At 38.4% G+C, this 23,798-nt stretch overlaps 1 protein-coding gene across 1 annotated transcript in view; it reads left to right on the top strand.

Moving 5' to 3' along the window:
• Window positions 1–23,798, top strand: part of si:ch211-186j3.6 (neural-cadherin) — a 545,061-nt gene that overhangs the window by 321,833 nt on the left and 199,430 nt on the right. The window contains 3 exon segments of the mRNA XM_055154596.1: window positions 423–753; window positions 1,658–1,751; window positions 10,531–10,715. Of these exon segments, the coding sequence (XP_055010571.1) occupies window positions 423–753; window positions 1,658–1,751; window positions 10,531–10,715 (610 nt within the window).

The following is a 23,798-nucleotide window of genomic DNA, read 5'->3' as shown; positions in this document are numbered from 1 at the left end:
TATTTTTCATACCATTTTTTAAAACAAAGCCACTTAAGTGCTGCACATGGTAAATAATATTAATAATAATATACTTAAAAAGGGGGGGTATTACTCTTGGCCATTTGATATGGATTTTTTGTGAGATGAGCAGATGCATAAATAATGGAGCGCTCAGTCTCCATTAACAGCAGCTGTGAGTTTTGTCACAGTTACCATATCATATTTTATCACATCAAAGGCAGATTTCAGAGCTGATTCTACTGAAAATATTCAAGTATTGTCTCTCTACTAAGACTATGGCCTCTCAAAGCTAAAAACAACAAAACAAAATATAGTGTAACTGCACCAAGTCCATGGAAGTTATAACTTTGCAGAGTTACTGAGTTGGTTATGCAATTTTACAGTCTTCCACAGCTCTGATGCTCTTCTTTTCCGTTTAGGTAGTAAGGTTGAACCAAACTTCAACTCTCATTCGAGCAGTGGACCAAGACTCCCTGGAGAACGGGCCACCATTTCACTTCACAGTCCCGGCTGAATATCGCCATAGCAACGATTTCTACCTCCAGGACAACCTAAATGGCACCGCGACCCTGACAGCATTGAGGACTTTTGACCGTGAGCGGCAAAAAGAGTTTCTCATTCCCATTATCATGAGCGACAGCGGGCGCCCGGCCAAAACCGTGACAAGCACCCTGACGGTGACCATCGGTGACCAGAATGACCACGCACATGTGGCCGGAGAGAAGAAAATTTTCATCAACAGTCACAGAGGTGAGAAGGCCAACTCTGGGACACAGTGTCCAAACACGCGCCTACACGCTGTCCTTTCCATTTGAGCTTCAAAGAAGAGTGTCAGAACTGAAAAATGTGACACAAAATACCTTTACAAAAAAAAAACCTTGGGTAGGAGTTTATCATAACTTTAGTTTTTGGATTTTTGCTTGAACAAAACTTTAAATTTCAGTAACTAAATTCAGTATAACAAGTGATCTTATTAAAATCAAGTTACTAAAACATTTCAATGTGTTCAGCAATGCTATGCTTTTACTCATCAGTCCCATTATGTACACTTTCTGATCTAAAAGAGGCTCACCATATATTAGTCACTATTACAATTCTATAAATAGTTCATGCATGTGTTCAACCCAACTCACATTCTACAGCTATAACAAACTCTAATAGAAAGTATTAGGGGAAAGAAAATATTAGGGGAACGAGAACACTGTTTGTACTTTCAGCTCTAACTGAACACGGCAGGTTAAAATTCAGAATGTCAAGGTCAGCTTTTATATTTTCAAGGATACTTTCAGCTAAATTCCTGCGCAGTTCAGACTGTGGCAAACAGAGATGGGAGAGTGATGGCAATAACAGTCTTTCTACATGATTATAATCATTGTGCATCCAAACCACATCCTTCTAATGCATTTTCTTCTGTTTGTGGGAGCCATCTCAAATGTCACTCTTGCACATTTTTGATAAAAGAACAGTAAATGAGTTTTTTTCTTTTTTCTCTACGAATGTACTGCATTTTAAATTCATCTACACAAGCAGCACATACTAAAATGCAAGCAAAATAAATGAAAAATTCAACAGCTATCTCATGTGGTCTCCTAGGCAACTATTAATCATAAAGTTAATAAATTAAAATTCTTAAATTACTTTTTGCTGTCTTCAGGTCGTATGCCAACCACAGTGCTGGGGAAAGTCTACTCTCCTGACCCGGATGACTGGGATAACAAAACCTATGTATTTGAAGGACATGTACCAAAGTAAGTCAAACTAAACTCTATTTATTATGAGTAAGTAGAAGTCATTTATTTTTGTCATAGTATTAGTAATAATAAATTTTCAAAAAGGTATGTTTCATAAGCCCTTTTAGAAGGTAAAAAAAATCTATGCAGATTTCTGTTCTTTTATGTGGTAGTGTGGGTGGTAATTTCTTGAAGCAGTTATGGAAAGGTCATAAAAACGATTTCATCTTTTAGCTTATATAAACATTTTTCAATCATTAAAAGAAAATGGTTTAAACTATGGAAACAGTACGAGTTCATACATGTTTGCACAAGTATTTTAAAGTAAGTTTTATTTTAGTTTGTTCGGCGCTGGGTTTCACCCAAACCACAGTGCTGCCCTGTGATTGGTCAATGTCCTATTACATGCAAATGCTTCAGCCAAAGCTGAACAAGGATTTTCAAGAGTTTGTGAACTCACAAAAAAATGTGAGAATTAATTTTGCTGGTAGTGGAGTAAATCATGTTACTTAAACAGCTGCAATTTTTTTAAATTTCTAATTCAGACCATTCATATTGCAGTTTTGATTCTGTTGCAATTAATCTTCCAGCTCTAGTGATTGGTTGAGAGGCAAAAGTAGCAGTCATCAGTTTGAATTGAAGCCTTCCATTTTGAATCCATTGTTAAGTTTTATCATATAATAGTACTAAGAGCATGGAAACAGGAGGGACAGTAACATAAGCCTTAGATAGTTCAAATATTGTGAAACACTATCTGTCAAATCCTCATATCATAAAGGCTGCTCTGCTCCAGCCTGCTGCATTCTGGTCTGGCACGGCTCAGTGTGGAGGATTTGCTGCTGTGATTGATTGAGGCATTATAATGTAAAGCAACAATACCCCTGAGTGAAATAGATCTTGTGAGGAGGAGGCAGGCCAGATGTCTTGTACTGTGATCGCCTCTCAGGACTTGTCAAGCAGACTGCTAATGAATAATTACCCTCTTCAAAGGGCTAGCCTAGACCACTGTACTGTACCGGAGCAACATGATATTCTATTGAATAATGCTGTCTATATGTCAGACAAAACCACACCAGCTATTAAAATTGTTATGTAACGTTTCTGGCGGAGAGTACAACACATTGATTTTACTGCTTTACTGAGATATATGTAAACATGTTTGTGTTTTTATTATTCAAAAGTCCTTTACAGATCTGAGACGTAACTTGGCCTGCTGGTGTCACCTGCTTGTCTCCATGGCGATGTACAGGTTGACTTCCATACTGTTGAACATAAAAACAAGCAGGTGGCTGACCCTTTATGAGAAATGTTACGCAGTGTACCTTTAACACTGTATCATGATGTGTGAATATTGAAAAGTGGATGCCTTCCTGGGAATGACTGTATATTGTAAATGGAATTGATTGAATTCCTAAGACAGTATCCTTTAATTTCCTAGATCTGTTCCTAAACCTGTCCCAAACCCTGCGCAGACCACCTATTTGTCTCTATTATCACTGTTCAGTATTCACAGAAGGGTTAGGCTAGAGAAATTTGTTTTGTTTTTCGATGTCAATTTCAGCTACATTACCTTGAGAGAATAAATAAAAGCGACTTGTGAGTTTAAAACATAGTTGGTGTAAAACAATTGCCTGTAGTGCCTCACCTGACATTCACTGTAACATTAGCAAATAGCTGCACAAGTGGATACAAGAGCTGTTATTTCATTTGCCATGCTCATCTTTGGTTCTGGCTCTAATTAAACTTGAATGAGCTCACTGTGCACTGGGGACAGAGAGACAAGGGCACAGTGAAATAGCCTCCTAACACTGCGCTTTGCTTATTACCCATTTTCTCATTTCTGTCTTGTACTTTTTTCAGTGAGACCCTTAATGCATTGCAGTTATTTTTTTCTCACAAAGCCAGTGATTTGCAGTACAAGGAACATGCTGTAAAACTTAACACGCAACAGCCTTTGCTAATGAGGCTGTACTGGTTGATTACACTCCCACTATACTATAGGATACCCAGAATATGGGTCCAAGGCCAGCATAGCAGTAATTAGGATGAGTTTATATAACTTTCTACAGTTTGAGTCACGATAAGTTCAATTTATCTGTAACTTGAGCATCATTAAATGCCATGGATCTGAATAATGGATTTGTCGGAGGAAATATTCATCCTGTGGTCTTTAAAGCTGGGATCGCTGATTTTTAAACTAAGAAAGGAGGACGAAGGTTTTTCAAGAGGTATTTCTAGAATGTTATAACATGCCTGACGATGTTTTAAATATCAGCCATGCATGTTCCAGTAATCTTTCCCAGGCTCTATTTGAACCCTCCTCATGGTTAGCTGTAAGATTCTGTGCAACACTCATCCCACGAGTCTCTGTCACCCATGTTCCTACTCGGCAATTTTCCATAAACATCCAAAAGTATGATAACAATACACTGTAACTTCACTAACCTGATGTCAGAGAGTCAAAAAGTGCATGACATGCCACCACTTATAAAGGGACAGTCCAGAATTTTGGACATATGACCTAATTTCTTAGTGAGCCAGAGTGTTGGAGACCTGTGGAGACACTTTTTAAAATATTCCACCCAGTCCTTGTATTTGCAGAGGTCACTGGTGCTAGGCTAGTGCATGTCAATGGCCATAGTTAGCCTGCCACTAAAAACAGTCTTACCTACTCCATAAAGCACCCGAGGTAAATCTATTATTACACCATGCTATCGATGTAAATGTCTGTGTTGATAGAATAATGTCTGAAATAAAACTAACGTTGCATTGCATGATTGAGGGACTATTTTCTCAGCAGCAGAGGAATTTTACTTTGCCCAGTAAAACAGGTGCTAGGTGATATCAGTCCGCCGCTGCCAAGCGTTCTATCAGGAAGTACAACTCACTGCTGCTGCTCAGACATAAATCCTTCAAATGCAAGGTTGGTTTTACATTCACATCTACAGTCTGGCTTAATAATAGATTTGCTTCGGGTGTTTTGTGGAGTGGGTAAGACTGTTTTTAGTGGCAGGCTAACTATGGCCATTGACATGCACTAGCCTAGCACCAGCGACCTCTGAAAATACAGGGACTGGATGAAATATTTCAAAAAGTGTCTCCACATGACTGCAACACTCTGGCTAACTAGGAAATGAGATCCTATGTCCAAAATTCCTGACTATCCCTTTAACACAGTTTGGTGTCGCACAAAATGTTCTCAGTAGATCAGTTTAAATAATGGTAATCTGATAACTGTATTCTGATTTAGTGATGAATGAAATACAAAATGCTTTACCAGTATTGCTCTACCAAACTGCCAAGCCAACAAACAACAAAAAGGATTTCACGTCATAATATATTTTACACTTAAAGGTGCATTGTCCAACTTTTCTGGTGGAGGGTCTGTCAAATGCTTTTCTTCAAGGAGATGTTATTGCTTTGTCTGGAATGTTTTGCAGTATGGCATTAAACCTTTCTAATGTCACGGTGACCAAACCAGACCAAGTTAGACAAAGTGCCTGCTTTTCTAGGCATTTTTGAGCAATAAAACCACCTGTAACTGAATAAATTCAAGTTAGATCTCATGCCATACTGTGGAACATTCTAAGCAGAGCAATGACATATCCAATAGATATGCTGTTTTATCTGACATGAATGTAGTACAGTTCAGGAGTGTCCAACCTGTAGCTTGGGACTGGTACTGTAGCTCTCCACCCCTTATCAAGTAGATCGCCAAGGGATTTCTCAATTATACACATTGTGCTGAATAAGTACATTTTGAAAATTATGTGCTCATTACCGTTGTACATGTATCATTTTGATGCCTAACTCTGTACACTAATAAGTGAATAAGGGTTTATGTTTTATACTTTTACTTGTTTTTATTGTACACATTTTACTATATTTATTTATCTTAGGCATATTTTTTAGGATTTCCAGTGTTTCCTCTGTAGGAGCGTCTGCATCGGGAGTGGAGGTCAGCTGTGGCTGCTGGGTCTGTCATGTGGGCTCCTGGTGGAGGGATGGGGCTTGGGCCTCAGGTGCCTGGGCTTCATCTCTCCCCTGGCTCCTGTGGTGGTTCCTGGTGGTGGTGGACGTCTCTCTGCTCCCGGTGCAGACGGCTCCTCTGATGGTGCTTTCTCAACTGGTTCGCCTGTATTCAGCCTCACATTTTATTGTGTCCGGTTATGTATTTTAGCGTGTGAGTGTGAGTGTGTGTGTGTGTGTGCATGTTTGTGTGTATGTGAGTGTGTGTTTGGGTTGTTTGACTATGTGGGGTTGGGGGTGCGGGGGTTGGGTTGGTGGGTGGGTGGTTGGGTGGTTGGAAATGCGGGACTGTTTTTAATCACTGTAAAGCACTTTGTGTTGCATTTTGTATGAAAAGTGCTTTATAAATAAAGTTTGATTTGATTTGATTTGATTTATAGGCATTTAACTGTACCTCATCTAAGGCTTGCCGTGGCTCTTATATTTACTCATTTTCTAATTTTCCACTAAAACTAGTAGCTCTCTGGCATTTTCATTTTGTAAAAGTAGCTCACCGGAGGAAAAAGGTTGGAGACCCGTGGTATGGTTAATATCAACAACATAAGCCTTGGAAATGAAATGCACCTACATGATGTCCTATAAAGCACTTACCTAACCAAGCATACCTTTTTGGGATATTTTGAATCCTACAACAAAACTATAGAACATTGATATTCATCCCCTGATTGACTCACCAGTCCTGTTACCTTGACTGCCTGTTCCTTTAGAAAGTCTGAACACTCAAACATGGAAAGCGGGCTGAGTGAATGCATCGTGTCCTTTCAGACTAATTGAGCCGCTGTGTAGCACAAGATTAGTATGGATTTTTCCCCCAGTGACGCCAAACCTATAGCCTACCCTAAAGCTTTAAAACTGATGGGGCATAACTCTAGTTTAAAAACCCGTAAACGTCACCTGAAGAGCTATCCAATTAAGATTTGTAATATAAAGTTGAGCATATCCCTCATAATTCCTAGCCAGATTGAAGCGAGACAGCTCCGCGCACGTCTAGCCATTCTATATGATATCCTCTAGGCCAGACTGCGGTTTTCCATACAATAAACGTGCACTTACATGGATAATTTTTTCCCACTTAGCTACTCGTCATATAGCTTTTATGGGAAAACATCGGAGGACTGGTCTCCGAAGGCACGGGCAAACGTCAGTAAAAGCCTAATGATTGATGATTTGCGCACAGGAGGTTGGGCTGGTGGATTTAGCCGTTTGACCCTCTCAGGCTTCTGTCCATTAGCATTAGCCTGGGGTGGGTTACTCAGCTGCTGGTGGTCTGATAGCACAGAGCGGTGGTTTAGAGCTACTTCCTCCAGAGAAATGTTGTTGGAAGTGAGTGTCTGCATGTACAAACATCTGTAAATAAGGGGTGTTACAATTATTATAATCAATGAGTGCACTGATATATTCACTAAACCATTGTGTATCTCTTGAAACCCTTAAATTGGAACTTAAGAATATTGTTTTCTTCACTATTTAACTATGTATATGGTGTTTTAATAGCATTATCTACTGTTTAATGCAAATTATGTATATTTGTTACAAGGTGAAGAGTATGATCAATTATTTGGAACTGATAGAAAGAGAGTCTGAGGTGGCTACAGGTTCTGCTGCTGCAGAGAAAAAGAGGGTTGTTGGTTTAATTAAAATTAGGGGTGTGCAAAAATATTGTAATATCTATCAATATATCTATATCTATATCTCTATATCTATATCTATCTATCTATCTATCTATATCTATCTATATATATATATATATATATATATATATATATATACACACACAGTATCGTTTAATGTCATGATACTGTATTGATATCGTGGGTTGCTGTATCAATATATCACCAAGAGTATTTTTTTGATATATTTTACTAAAATGTGTTGCTACAGCACTATAGTTTTGTTGCTTGTTCAGAGGAAGGAAATTCATTTATGCAACACATTTGACATTTTCATTTCTTTGAGGATTAAAATAGGTGTGTAATATGTTAACACAACAAATGGTTTAACAAAGACTTTTAGTATCACAGCCATAAGTTGGCCTTTATTTTTTATTGAACGGTATCGAATCAGTTTGAAATATATCATATCGAGATATATATCGTATCGTGGCCAATGTATCGAGGTATGTATAGTATCGGCAACTTCTGAATGATACCCAGCCCTAATTACAATACAAGAAACTCATGCATTTCATAACATACATGTAGACTTTACAGTTTTTAAACACGAAATTGGGTAGTTTGTTAACTGATCAAAAACATATCAAACAGAGTGTTGCCTCCAGTTGCCACTGCAACTACTTGTATTTGGTGATATCATGCAAGATCAATAATACTGTCCTTTATACTTGTAGACCCCGCCCCACTTCTCCCCATCACTCTTTTCTTTTGTCCTTCAGGTACTTCCCAGTTTAGCAGATCTATTTGAAATATGTTTTTCGGGCAAGTTTAATTCAACTAAAAATAAGGGGGGAAAAAATCACAAAACAACAGCTTCTGTGCACATTCAGGTTAGAATCTGTTCCTTTTCTGTTCAAGATGCCAACAACTGACATTCTTTTGTTTTAGTTTTTTTCTTCAGGTATTTTATATAAAGGTTGCTGTACCTAATTTTTCCTATTTTAAAAATGTAAAAACAGAACTAATTTTAACAGTACAGTAATCAAAACTTAATCTTCACTTTTTAATTCATTTCTAGCATCCATGTTCATCAGTATGATATGTTTATAAATATTCTTCACAACTTTTGGTGGCCAAAGTGGAGTTTGGGCATCCCACGACTGTTAACAACAACTAGTATGCTAACAGTGCACCTGCATTACTTCCAGGTTCATGAGGGATAAAATTGCTTTAGAATTAATTGCATACATTGCACAGTGGACAACTTTTACCCAGTGGGCTGATTTTAAAGTTTATTACAGCAAACTAGATTTTCCTCTCCTGCATTAAAAATGTCTGGGTACAGCACCTTTAAACTTCCTTGTAAGTATCTTTTATGACATGACCTCCTGTGAAATACTTGTATTGGTGTTTCGATTTATTATTCGAAGTTAAGTATGCCTGAAATAATGCTTGTTTTATGTTGTGTTGTGTTGCTTTTGAATCGCTCAGCTCTGTCCAAAGAGAGCTGAAGTCTTGGTTTATCACACCCCATATACTTATATATTTGATGTTCTTCGGCATAATAAAAAAAAAGTGTTTCTTTTAGACATTCATGTCGCCATTCAAACTCTACTATACACAAAAAGGCACATTTTAGTCCTGTGAATGAATCCAGGACCTACTTATTGAGTGGAGAGAGTGCTGGCTATTTTACACATTTTCTGTCATTAAGCTCCCATTGATGATTTTCTGAGCTTTTTGTACCACTACAGCTAAAAACTAACTATAATACACTAGGGCTGAATTTGATTAAAGAAACTATTGGTCGACTAAAGACAAATCCTGCCAATTGATTAGTCGACTAAAATGTGGGCGTGACAAGCTCTCAAAACTATTGTGTACCTCTGTATCTATCTAAACTGCACTCACAAGATTACACCTGCACGGAAGGTCATGCAAAAACATCAATTTATGCAGGAAAAAGTATTATGCATGTATGTGGAAGGTATTTGTGTAAACATATATTCAGTGATTTTAATCAGGCTTTTTGCATTTATAAAACTAAAATCTCCAGCTCACTGTAACCTCTGCTGTTGTTCAATATAAATCCTTATAAATCCAGTGCTTCTCAATTATTTTCTGTCATGCCCCCACTCCACAGAACCACTACCAAACGTGGACAAATTGCACTCTCGCCTTCAGTAGCCTACATACAAGTGCAAAGTTTTAGTCACGTCTCCAAAGCAACTCCTGTGACACACGTATTCCGCACTGCACTCACCTGCGTCATGAAGCGGTTCGCTCCTGTGTCCTCCTTGTCTTTAACGGTGATGTCCACGTTATAGTTCGGCAGTATCAGCTTCTCTGCTATTTGGGACGCCACCTTATATGATGTTAACAGTGCTCGCTGGTTTACTGAAGTAGTCACAAAGTGGGATGATTGTTGGCAATATTCTGCATGTTTTTGCTGAAAAAACTCAAGCGGCTTATCAGTGTGATTGGGGTGTAACGTCTTTAAGAGGCGCCGTAATTTATTTGGCTTCATACTGTCCGCTGCCAACATTTTTAGGCACAGTAAACACAGTGGTCTTTCCTCATTTCCCACCATGGTCACAGTGAAGCCAAATGCTTCATACGTTTTATATACAGTTTGTTCTCTGCACTTCATATCTCCTGCTCTGTGCTGTATGTGCATTTGCTCGGTGCATAAAAAACGACACTACAGCACTAATACTTCCTGCGCACATTCTGACAATGAGAGCGTTACTGCCAACTACTGTAGTGGATGTGCAATTACACTTTATTCTAAAAAAAGCAAGTTCCCTGAGGTCACGTGTGCCGCCCCTGGCATCAAATAGTGGGGGAAGGATCGTTTTAATCTAACAATGCAATAAAACCAGTTAACATTTTAGGAACAACAAATATAAAGAAAAAAGTGCCACTATTTTAGACTTTTTTTGCACTTTTCTTTGTAGTAGATTTGTGCTTCCCTTTGAGGAATCTCTCTGTGCTGAGATAATCAAATGGTAAGCTTATTCACTGTTGGTTGTTGTACAAACAGAAAACAAAGTCTTGGAGTACAGCAGTGATGTTGACTTGTAAATGACCTGTGAAAAAAAAACATATCTAAACTTCCGCGTCTCCTCTGTTGTGTTTGCTCTCCCCTTTCGCAGCTATTTCATCCTCAACAAACGCACCGGCTTCCTCATCATCAAGGAGAACGCACCGCCGGGCACCTACCAGTTTCAGGTGCGCGTCTCGGATGGGGTCTGGCCTGATGCGGTTTCCACGGTAACGGTCCACGTGAGGGAGCTGCGAGACGAGGCCATCCACAGCTCGGGCTCAGTGCGGCTGGCAGGTGAGAGACTGACAGCACAAAACACACAGAGCCTCCGGGCTAGTAAACACAGCCCTGCCCGCGCCCATGCTGTGCACGCGGAACTCAATACAAATGAAGAGGAACTACATTCGAGCGCCACAGCTAAGACCTAACCCCACCGGACGTTACTTCTTCTTTCCAATCTATTCAAGAACACAACAGAGACATTCTGAGTGCGCTGGAAGCAGTTTCATAATACATTAGGGGCAGAAACAAGTGTGCAAAATATGACTTAAGTAACTGTTCACACCTTACGGTAATTGGATGGACAACTAATTCTGAATGTGTTGAAAGGAGTTGGAACTTACATTAGGGGCAAAAACAAATGTGCAAAGTATGACTCAATTGACTGTTCACACCTTAGGGTAGTTGGACTGACAACTAATTCTGAGTGCGCTGATAGGAATTAGATCATATATTAGGGGCAGAAATGAGTGTGCAAAACATGAATTAAAGCAGAACTAAGTAAAATTTTTAAACTGCTTTAAGTGCAGGACTGCTTTAAGTGGCAGTTCACACCTTAGGGTAGTTGGATGGATAACTAATTGTGAGTGTTCTGTTAGGAATTAGATCATATATTAGGGGCAAAAACAAGTGTGCAAAACACTACTTAAGTGGCAGTTCACACCTAAAGGTAGCTGAATGGACAATAATTCTGATTGTGTTGATAGGAGTTGGATCATACATTAGGGGTAGGAACAAGAGTGTAAAATATGACTTATGTACCAGTTCACACATTAGGGTAGCTGAATGGATAACTAAAGCTGAGTGTGCTGATAGGAGTTGGATAACATATTAGGTGCAGGGATGAGTATGAATATAACTCAAGTGACTGTTCACACCTAAGGGTAGTTGAATGGACAACTAATTCTGAGTGTATTGACATGAGTTGGATCATACATTAGGGGCAAAACATTAGGGGCAGAAACAAGTGTGCAAAATTTGACTCAATTGGCTGTTCACACCTTACAGTAGTTGGATGGATAACTAATTCAAAGTGTTTTGATAGAAATTAGATCATACATAAGGGGCAGAAACAAAGGTGCAAAATATGACTCAAATGACTGTTTACAACTTAGGGTAGTTGGATGGACTTAACTAATTCTGGGTGTGTTGATAGTAGTTGGATCATGCTAATGTATGATCCAAACAAATATGCAAAATATGACTCAACTGACACCTTGGACTGACAGCTAATGAGTGTGCTGATAGGAATTAGATCATACGTTACGCACAAGAATGAGTATGCGCAATATGACTGAAGTGACAGTTTACACCTTAGGGTAGTTGGATGGACTTAAGTAATTATGAGTGTGTTGGCAGGAGTTGGATCACATATTAGGTGCAGGAATGAGTATGTAAATATGACTCAAGGGACAGTTCACACCTAAGGGCAGTTGAATAGACAACTAATTCTGAGTGCATTGATAGGAGTTGGATCATGCATTAGGGGCAAAACATTAGGGGCAGAAACAAGTGTGCAAAATATGACTTAAGTGACTGTTCACACATTAGGGTAGTTGGATGGATAACTAATTCCAAGTGTTCTGATAGGAATTAGATCATACATTAGGTGCAGAAACAAATGTGCAAAATATGACTCAATTGACTTCACACCTTAGGGTAGTTGGACTGGCAACTAATTGTGAGTGTATTGATAGGAGTTGGATCATACATTAGGGGCAACACATTAGGGACAGAAACAAGTGTGCAAAATATGACTCAATTGACTGTTTACACCTTAGAGCAGTTGGATGGCTAACTAAATTTGAGTGTGCTCATAGGAGTTAGATCATACATTAGGGGCGGAAACAAGGGTGCAAAATATGACTCAATTGACTATTCACACCTTAAGGTAGTTGGATGGACATCTTATTCTGAGTGTGCTGATAGAAGTTGGATCGTACATTAGAGGCAGAAACAAGTCTGCAAAATATAACTCAAGTGACAGTTTACACCTTAGGGTAGTTGGATGGACTTAAGTAATTATGAGTGTATTGATAGGAGTTGGATCATATATTTGGTGCAGGGATGAGTATGTACTTATGACTCAAGTGACAGTTCACACCTTAGGGTAGTTGGACTGACAACTAATTATAAATGTGCTGCGAGAAATAAGGTCTTACATTACGTGCGGGAATGAGTATGCAAAATGTGACTCAAGACAGTTCACACACAGAGTAGTTTGATGGGCAAATAACAAATACCCTTTACTGTAAACAACTAGGGTGTGTTAGTTTCACTGCAGTTAGCTCCTCCCTTCAGACAGATACTGAAATTCAGTGACTTCCATACAGAACTCTGAACTGAAGAAGCTACTTGGATGAGTGGTGAAATGCATTCCCTTAATACTTTTTTTTTCCAATTGACAGTATTCCATTTCTTTTTGTGAACCTATTTGGACGACGGAGGGATTACATAGACATCTGTTCAATCAGAATAGTTCATTGCCATTATAAGTGAACAAAATTCACAAGTGAGAATTTGTTTTGACGATGAGGTGCAGCATAAAATAAAGAAAAGTAAAGGGCCGTACAGATGCATTGCAAATTTTATGTTATCGCAATATCAGCAAATACTATATCCAATTTAATTAAAAAATTCCCATGCACTGCCAAAAAGTAATACTTTTAATTGTGAGATCAGTCATTTAAGTCGAGAATTTCGTAATACATGGTACAGCTCTAGTTTTTGCTTGTTTTTTTCAAAGACCATTAGGGATATTTAAATTGTTAGTCAAAATGAGCAAATATATTGTTATCCCAGTATTTCCCAGCACTTTCTGCATGATGCTTATATTTCTTATATTTTCCTGCCCCTGTAATATATATTTTTTAACATACAAATAATTAGCCCGTAAGTGCAAGATGGATTATTACCGGTGAGATAAACAGATGAGCCAATTGTAGAGACAAAATTTCTTAATAGGGTATTTTCATTATGTTATTCTTTCATGGAGGCGGTCTCATTTGGCACAGGCATAGGAGTGATACTTGTTTTAAATTCACCTCTGCTGTCCGCTACCTCCCACCTGTGACGGAAACTGTTGGTCAATATTTACGATGCGTCTGGTGCCATACAAAATTAATGAGCTCTGATTACTGTTTGCTCTTGCTGTTTGCAGTGTTACAAATGAATGTCACACTCGTAGTTAAAGATGTTTCCTGAGCCAAAATTTACACCCATTATGAATCTCTCGGCTGTGACTAACACTTGTCAGCACCACGCACACACACAATTTGGGTTTCCATGATTTTTACGGACATTACTGTATATCGAATTACATTAATTTCCTTGAATCTAACCGTAAAGGACCCACATTATGCTATTTTCTCTATTAGCTATGTTATAATCTCATTCCAAATACTGCAAATTTTCCTGCAAGATTTCTTCTCTCAAATAGAAAACACTCTGTTCCACTGCATCCATGATGCAATGTGGTAATACAGGAAGTGCACCTCTGAATTGCCTGTCTCTACTGAACAAAAATCTGTACTAAACAAAAGGTAAAAGGTAGCTGTTAATTTGAAAACTGCCACTATGGCTACGTTCAGACTGCAGGACTTAATGCTCAATTCTGATTTTTTTGTTTTTTTTTGCAAGGTCGTCACATCTCCAATTAAATGAAACTTGTATGTGATCTCCAGTGTGAACTTTAAATGCGCTGAAAGTGTTCTGAATGCACATTGGAGAAGACAACAACGTCACACGCAGTGACCATGCTCAGTGTTTACGGAAGTAGCCTAAACGGTTAGTCTTGCACCACCTAGTGCCTCCACTTAATTTCATTTCTCTCCAGCGACAAGGTCAGGAATCAGAATACACTAGATGGTTTGCAAGAACCCTGGAAGTTGTAGCCCACACACCGGCCAATCAATGAGGAGCTGTGAAGCCATGACGTCAAACTGAAGGTCCTGTCTGGGTCCCTTTTGTGGTACAGCACAACAGTAAAAAAAGCAGTTGAGATGGATGTAGATGAAGCCAAACATTCTGTGTTGGCAACGATTCCTGAGATCAACAATTTAAAGCCGGAACAAAGAGAATGTTTGGTGAATTTTATCAAGATGAAAGACATTATTGCCCTTCTTCCTACGGGATTTGGCACATTACATATGTCATGACCAAATAGCAGCGACTGGTTAAAAAAGAAAAGTACCTGCCTCCCATCAAGAGAACGAATCCTAATGCTGCAAGGTCAAACAGTTTCCACAAAGTAAAACCGGCTGATGAATTAGGCTACTAAATGCTGGGCTTGTCTCCCAAAATATGGTCCAGTTTTCGTAAACTGGATAGGTTACACGTTCACAGCCACTTTGTTTATTTTTTGTTGACATTGGAGACTGCCTATAGCCGCCCTCGGCCATTTCTTTGACAATCATTTGAAAAACTGCCTGGTTCCGATAATACTCCTCCAATTTGGCCTGAATGCAGCGATCCGCCCAAAAAATCAATAAACCCACTAACGTCGCGTTCCCTCCATTGACTAGACTCAGAGCCTGACATGTAGGTGGGATGAATGCGACCTGGCCGTTCAAACTGAAGTCACATGTCAAAAGATCAGATATGTATTAGTTTTAGGAGCACATATCCAAGTGACCTGGGTTGCATTTGTAAAATTCGGATCTGTGTCATTCAGACTAGGGACGAAAAAAAAATGGATTTGGGTCACTTCAGGTTGAAGTCTGAACGTAGCCTATGTTACTTTGCAAGGTGGACCAAGGCATTTTGAGCTTTGGAGATGTAAACAGACTAATAATAATAAAGGGTTACTCAAACATGTGTGTATTATATGTAATACCTTCTGTATATGAAGACCAATTCTTGGGTAACCCAGGTTCAGTTGTGATTATAATACCCTTTTAACCCTAACCTTAATCTATTTTAATCCTTTATCTGAACTTTAAACCATGTTGTTGATCTAATATTGAAGGATTTACATCAGAGGAACCAGATTTTTGTCCAAATAAAAGATTATCTCTGTCATTTCGCAATTTGAGTCAAGACCAAATGCGTCCAGAAGCAAAAACATCATTTGCTATGGCAACACATACATGGATAAACTACAGCTTTTATGCTATCAGTAATTTCTTTTTACTTGTATAGTTTATTTTAAATATGAGTCAAATGTCTGTTAAGAAAAACATAACCTTTAACTACTGTTAACCCTGAGCAGATCTGTGCAGAGAAACATCAAAGTTATCTGACTATGAGTGTAGAATTTCAGAAATTTTTAAGTGTTTTTCTAAAAATAAACATTATGCAAACTTTATTTAACACAAATTTGAACTGTACTTTTAGTCTGCTTCTTTTCACCTGTCCAAGAACTGCAAATGGAAAGTAGCAGTAGCTAAATCTAGTACAGATCACCTTTTCTTTTGTAAGATTAATGGATTTGTACATACCTGATGAATAGAAACTAAACTAAATGACTGGCAAACTAAGACCACAAGAGACAGATCACATCTTTAACAGTTTCTGGTGAGAAACATAATGAAAATAAAGTCAAGCTAATGACTAGTATGATTGACGCAAATTCGACAAATGACTCAAATGCAGAACGTGAATGTGTATAAGATATAAGTCCCCACAGTGTGCTAAATACCCGCCCTCACACACAGTCCGCCATCGCGTGCGCTGCCTCTAAAATAATTAGTGGAGAGGTTTTGCCCGAGCAGCACATTTGCTCACATGTTGAACAGCATCCATCATTACCTGATGTACAGCACACCGGCGCTCTGCCCAGAATTAAATTCGCTTTAGAGAAATGGGACACGGCTGAAGGATTTTTATGATTTGAGAGATATTGAAATATAAGCAGGGAGGGAGACCGAAAGGTGCACTTCATATGCGGAAGGGAAAGCAGAGAAAACATGGCAGAAAAGTCAAGCCTCATATAAGTAGATAAAAGGATTTGCTTCTCATTTTGAAAACAGGCCTTCGCTAAATGAATGAGCACCAAAGGCAGAGCCGCTGTGGCAGAGAGCAGCTGGGCCTACATTTTCATATTTCTGTAAAGGAAATGAATCTGTGCATGCAACTATGAATCACTCTATTAAACAGCTTTCAATATTTCTTGGCTCTTGGAAACCCTTATTTTGTGACATAGCCAGCCATCCTAATACATCTCATACAAAGAATAAGAACTAATGGATTCTGTATAAGAAAACAGAACAAGAGGGCCTTTTATTGTAGAATGTATGTAATTCATTTACCTAAATGGCACTACCACACGACCCCGGCATGTTTGGGTTCAATGAGATGGCTTTGAGAACTGCAAGGATGTTATGTATCTATGTATGTTTTCAGACCTTGTCTGTAAAGTATTATAGTAGCATAAAAGGCTGCATTGGTTGACTCAGTTTCTCTCTAAAAAAAATCTGAAAGAACTTAATATTATTTGTTGTATTTTAAAGGTCTTATATTATTACGCAAAATACATTCTTGTGAGCTTTTAACCATGTATTAATGCTGTTACCTCCTCACTGGGAGTTGTTTTGATTCATTCACACACGTTTGAGTAACCCTTTGTAGTTTGTCTACATCTCCAAAGCTCAAACTACTCTGTTCCACCTTGTGATGTCACAAAGTGATAATTTTCAAGCTACCAGCTACATCATATCTTTCGTGCAGAGTATTTTGTTAGAAATGGCCAATTCCAGGACTGAAAAGATCTAAATGATTCTAGTGAAGGTATATGAAGTGCAAAAACACAGTCAAGGACTTCCTGTATCACCACATCATTTCTCAAGATGGAACAGATTGTTTTCTTTATGAGAAAAGAAGTCAGCCTAAATATGTAGGGTTTTGTGAATGAAACAAAACATAACTCGAGGTATGTTTGTGATGAAGAAACAACATTAGACAATACTTTTAGATTAGAAAATAGTGTAACATGGTCCTCTTAAGGGCTTTATTGTAAAGGCCATATTGTATAAACAGCTCCTGAGGTCAAAGTAAGTCAATTGTGTGCATCTAATTAGAAAGCATTTTATTGTCTACTTATCAGGAAGTGCACATTAGCATGCTAGCTGCACATAGTTTTAACGTCATGGCAAAACTATGTTCTCTTAAGTGTCTGTCTACAAATCCGAAGGTTGGCAGTTTGAATCCTGCTCTCGACATAAACAACACTGGTTGAGCGGTCCAATCCACTGATCCACAGGTTGGCGGTGCAATTCCAGCTCCCATACATGTCATTGTGTTGCGTGTTTAACTGCTTCTATTTTTCATCTTTTTTAAGACAAAAAATAATTATTATCACATGCCAACATTAATTCGGATGTAGTTGTAGTTGTTGCTTTGTATTGACAAATGAGACCCAGGAGTGTTACAATCCAATTTATCAACATGCATTCCGGGGGCATGGTCACTGGATTGAAATAGCTTACCTGTCATTAGAGACTTGTTAGCCGTCCATATTGTATTGATTACACAGGCCCTCTGAGCGGAAGTCTGTAAGCTACTGCTGGGAACACTATGCCGGAATCATTCAAATGCTTTTAACCTGCAGTTCAGCCACACAGAAACTCACAAATGTAAGTTGTCGGTAAAATAGCAATTGACAGAATTAATGGCATCCAAGGTGGAGAACATTGCAACATGATGTGCATTTGTGAAGAATAAAAAATAAGTAAATCTGGGCATTTCTACGATTTTTTTTTTGCGGAGCTTTGCCGTAAACAGACTCATTGATTCTCAGCTGCTGGGATTATGAAAAATATTCTACTTATAGCATTACTTGCACCCTCCTTGACATTCTAAATCCTGTTTCAAGAACAAATGTGGATAGCAATAAGGATGTACAAAGAGCGCTAGTTCAATCTGCCTGGCTGAGATTAAGTCTCCCACTCGCTCCTGTCTCTCAGTCTCTGTATTGAAGCAACGGTAAAAAAGGTAAACAAAAAGTCCTTGAAATGTGCACAGAAAACAGGCTTAGTCTTAGATGCTAAACACATAAGGTATTACCTGCATTAGGAACAACTGTGTAGCCAACCAACGAACCAAAGATTAAATGGTTTGAAAGGAAATGTCAGTTTTAAATGTGTCTTTTCTGTCTGTGAAGTCTGTCTGTGCCCCAATCACTCTTTAGGCTTAATCATAATAAGAATGCATTAGTTTCATATAATGTGGTCATGATATTAAAATTTTGGTTTAGAATCTTAGAGACTTGACACTCTTGATACTCTTTCTTAAGATACTCTTTCTTTTATATTAAGTGTAAACCCCCTGGTCTTATACTTGTTCTGCTACAGCTCAAGATCATTCTAAAGCTATTCAGGAAAGGTTCAGTTCTGTCCTGTGAATGTGACAAAGTGAGTATCAATAATTGCCCAATTGAGTATCTAGTTTTGATACTAGGTTTTGTATAGATTAGCATCTGATTTTCAATACTTTTGACAACCTCATAGTAGTAGTAAGTAGTAGTCTGTACTATTTCTTTACCAAGAAATATGTACACATTATCTTACTAGATTGTGGGGACAATCCTTGAACTCTTTCTGCAGAGTATATGCCCCATTCACTCTTAAGGACCATGTGCAATGATAATAATAGCAATGCATTAGTTTCATATCGAACCTTTTCAGAAATTCTAAAGAATTTATTGCACTATCCATTCACTTTCCACACTACTGAGCTAATGGAATCTATTATGTATTTACTATTTGTACTTTGTATTTGACAAGGTATACACATTTTGATTGCCAGTATCATGATACATTTTGGGGAGACATTATTTCACTGTTTATCATGACAATTAATTGTAATTTTAAAAGAAAAATAGGTAACAGTTGGCTATAAATGAAAGGGCCCATGTTACACTATTTTTGATCTGTTATAATGTTAGAATTTTGTTCACACATCTTTTGCACAAGCTTTGCATACTTAGGCAGACTTCTTTTCTCAAACAGAAAACACTGTTCCATCTTGAGATCTAATAGGGTACAGGAAGTGCTCCACTGTTGTTGTTTTTTTACTTCAAACACCTTAACTGGAATCATTTGGATGATTTCAGCCTTGGAATTGGCCATTTCTACTGAACAAAAGGTAAAAGGTAGCTTGAAAACCACCATTACATGACATCATAAAGTGGAACAGAGTATTTTGACCTTTGGAAATGTACAGTCTAATAACAAAGGCTTACTTAAACATGTGTGAATGAAACAAAATCCAACACCAGGTACATTTTTGAGAAGGAAAGAGCATTATAACATGAACCTTTAAAAGTGCAATGTGTTATTATTGATCATTTTTAGAATGATGATACAAAATGATGATCCATGTATCAAACCTATCCAACTCAAATAACGTTGTTTTTCCCAAAAGGCCCCTCTGCGACTCAAACTTTAATGGGACATTCTAACTTTATTGCTTTTTTAATGGCTCGTAAATCGATTAAACAAGATAAAATGTTGCTTTCAAGAGTCGTCCATTCCTCAACTATAAATCATCTTTGTTTTTTAATTTACCCAAGCCCTTTACCAGCACCTACCATTGTCGGACAGAGGGAATGAGCCTGATTTCAGCCTGCAATGTTAGGATGAAGCCTGTGGGAAGGAGAGGGCTCTGGTGAATTGTGCGTTTGGATCAGAGCCAGGTGCGAAGGCTGCCAGTGCGTGTTAGCGGTTAGGAGTTACTAGCCTTTTCCCCTAGCCTCCATCTATCCGCTCTGTCTCCCCCTCACGCCGCACTGACTGATGGGAGCTGACGTTAGCCTGGATCCCTGCTGCTGGATGTGCTAAGCTAGGTATAGTTGGGGAGTCCACTGTCTCCTAATGTAGCGACTGTCTGTCTGCCTGTTGGAGCTATGGACATAATCACGGGTTTTGATTTGTGGTGCACAGAGGGTCAGAGAGATGTCAGGTCTAGTGGTAGTAGTAGTAGAAGCAAACAGGACTCATAACAAGCAAACAAATTATATTATGTCTCAGATATTTATTCTGTTCAGGAAGGTAGTAAGTTCATGTTTATTTTATTAAATATGGGGCAATGCACATATACAACACAGCAAATGTGTTAAGGGCCGTTCACACCAAAGCGTCAAAAAACGCCTTGACACCTCTATTTGGACGCGTTTGCATTTGAGTTTAGACGCCCCCGACGCGCGTCTTTGACACCGTGAACAAACGGGACAAAAATACTTGACGCGCGTCCGTTGCCCTGGAAACAAGAGCCCGGTCCCGGTCTTTTCCCGAAACAATATCAGACCAGACTGAAAGCGTTCTCACCTGGCAAAGCTTTTTCCCACTGGACACCGAAACATATGTGCTGCTTTATACACTGTGCACATGGACTCACACTTGTCCCGAACGCAACAGAAAGCGTGGAATTTCTTGTACAAGTCATCGTTAAATACACATTTGTGCTTGACTGACTGTTTGTGTCTCGTTCCTTCTGAGTGCAGAGAGCTACATGTACAGACCCCTGTTTGGTCACGCTACGCACAGCAACCTACATTCGGTTTGTCGATTAAAATTAACGTAATCGATGAAATTCTTAATGATCAATTATCGATTAATCGATTAATCATGCCCATCCCTAATTGCTGTATTAGTTGTAGTAGTGAGAAATTATTTACCTCAAAGTAATTTATAGTGCTTTACAGAATAAGAAATATGTTTAAATCACAATACAAACTAATCAAATCATCAAAAAATAAATATTAAAAGAGAAAAGAGAATGTGGAATAAAAACATTTCAGTCATATGCACAGCTAAATTTGTATATCAATAATAGCAGTATTATGCCTCAGCATCACAATATTTCAGATAACCCAAACTGACTTGTCCTAACTTTTTAAAATAAACCCCACGCGTGTTTTGCTGAGGTAGTTAATTAACTCATTCCAGTAACTTCTTCCAGTTCTTCCATTAGAATCACTATCCACTTCCACTCACAAATTGGCCCTTCCTGATGCCATTTCATCTGGTTGACTCGGGCCAGCTGGACAGGACTGGTCGCTGTCCACTCTTCACTGACATCTGCCAATGCGCCTCTCTCACCAGCTGTCCACACCAAATCTATGCCTTTCAACTTTAGATTTGTCCAAATGCTATCTTCCCATATGCACGCTACGATTTCAGGCCAACTTACATATCACTGAGATTGCAGAAAATAATTAGACTGCCCTCCGCTGACACGGGCTAACACGAGCAATCTGCGGTGGTGTAGGTAAGTTGTTTGGTGAATTTGGACAGACAAAAAAGTAACATTTGCGATTCTTAATAAAGTTAGTTTTTGTTTTTTTCCCTGGCAATCTAGTTACTTTTTTAATGCCCTATACTGGCTTGCAAAAAATAAAAGATACAGCTTTTTTGGTAGACCGTTCATCCTTGCACGTGTCATTGACGATGTTATTGCTTTGTCGTTGATGTTCCACAGTATGGCATTAAACTCTATCTTGCATTTATGATAACAGTATGTTTTATTTTGTTTTTAAAAAAAAAAGATCTGGAAAATGTCTGACCAGCAACTTTGCCTAGTCACTTTATGTGCTTGTCTCCGTGAGAATATATATGTGTTTATATACGTGCCATATTGCGGAACATTTCAGCCAAAGCAATAACATCTCAGCAGAGACAAGCAGGTGGCAGACACTCTACCAGAAATGTTACACTAATGCACTTTTAAGAATTCACACACTCTGTAGCAGGGGTGGGCAAGCTTTTTGACTCGTGGGCCACAGAGGGTTCTAAAATTTGACAAAAAGGCTGGACCAGGAGCAGATGGAATGTTTTTTTTTGTAATCCACCTGTGACAAAAATAACATGGGATATGTAGAAAACATATCCCATGTTACTGAAATATCCATAATTGAAAATCATTACTAAGCATTACGACAAAATATCTGTCTTTCAAGTCTCATGGTATTTACTAATTATTGAAATGACTTTTAAAACACGAAATATTATTATTATTCAAGTTCGGTGGACCATATTAAAAAGATTAAAGGGCCACAAATGGCACCCCTGCTCTTTAGGCTTACAGTGTTTGGAATTTATACACGCGTTTTAGATTTTCCAGTTTTTACTCAAAATTATTCAGTTTATTGTGTCATTGCAATCTGAAATGAAAGATTAGAACAAATAAGGAATTTGAGTTGAAAAAGAAATCATGGAATCAACTTATAGACCAAAACGTATTCCAAACTTTTGATTTATGGAAGTAGCCGCATTTGGCAGATATAACAGCTGAACACACTCATTCTTTCTACAATAGAAATCAAATATTCTTCAGAAAATTCTTCCCAAATTTGTTGCAGAAGTTCCCATAAATGTGTGGCACTTGTAGGTTTCTTGGCTTTCACTCTTCTATCCAGTTCATTCCAAATCAGCTCAATGGAGTTTAAGTTTGGAGACTGTGCTGGACACTCCATTGTGCTGTTTTCCTGAGGTAGTTTTGGCAGAGCTTGGACTTGTGTTTTGGGTCATTATCTTTTATCTTTTTTTTTTTTTTTTTTTTTTTAAACTTCTTACTGTTCACTACTTACCCCTGTGCCATTTCAAGCTCTTCACTGGACTTGCATGATTTGAGCTTTCAGTATTTTCAGGGAAAAAAACACACACACATTATAACACAATTTTACAGCCATGCATTGCCGCATTGACCATTACTGCAGTTCTTACAGAGAAAATTGCAGCGTTCCTTTAAAAGCCTCATTTCTTGAAGTTGACTTTCTACTAAAATTTCCACTTTCATTCACCACCTCATTCAAGATAACTACCTTAATTGAAGAGGGCAATTTCTTATTAAATATCTAGGCGTGATGGGAGAATTCTGCACACAAAAGTCAGCCCACCAGTATAACCCAACATAACAAAAGACTATGCTTTCCTCTCCGCCCACTCTCTCCTTTTCCCTGAGCCGTGGAGTATCGACCGCACTTAAGGGCTGGTTTTGTACCACAGAGCGTGAGTACAAGCGGAATTTGATGTTTGACTAAGAGACTACGTGTTTCAAAGCCCTATTAGTCGTTTTTGTCACATGTCTATAATAAGCCTCTGCAATTTACTGAGGTAATGGGGGTAATTGATGTATGCTTTTACCAACAGAGAAAAAGTGAGC

This window comes from Boleophthalmus pectinirostris, unplaced genomic scaffold, assembly GCF_026225935.1.
Source record: "Boleophthalmus pectinirostris isolate CB_2022bp ecotype Guang Dong unplaced genomic scaffold, ASM2622593v1 HiC_scaffold_19, whole genome shotgun sequence".
NCBI lineage: Eukaryota > Metazoa > Chordata > Actinopteri > Gobiiformes > Gobiidae > Boleophthalmus > Boleophthalmus pectinirostris.
The sequence above is the reverse complement of the archived record's forward strand: the minus strand, read 5'-3'. Positions and strand labels throughout refer to the sequence as shown.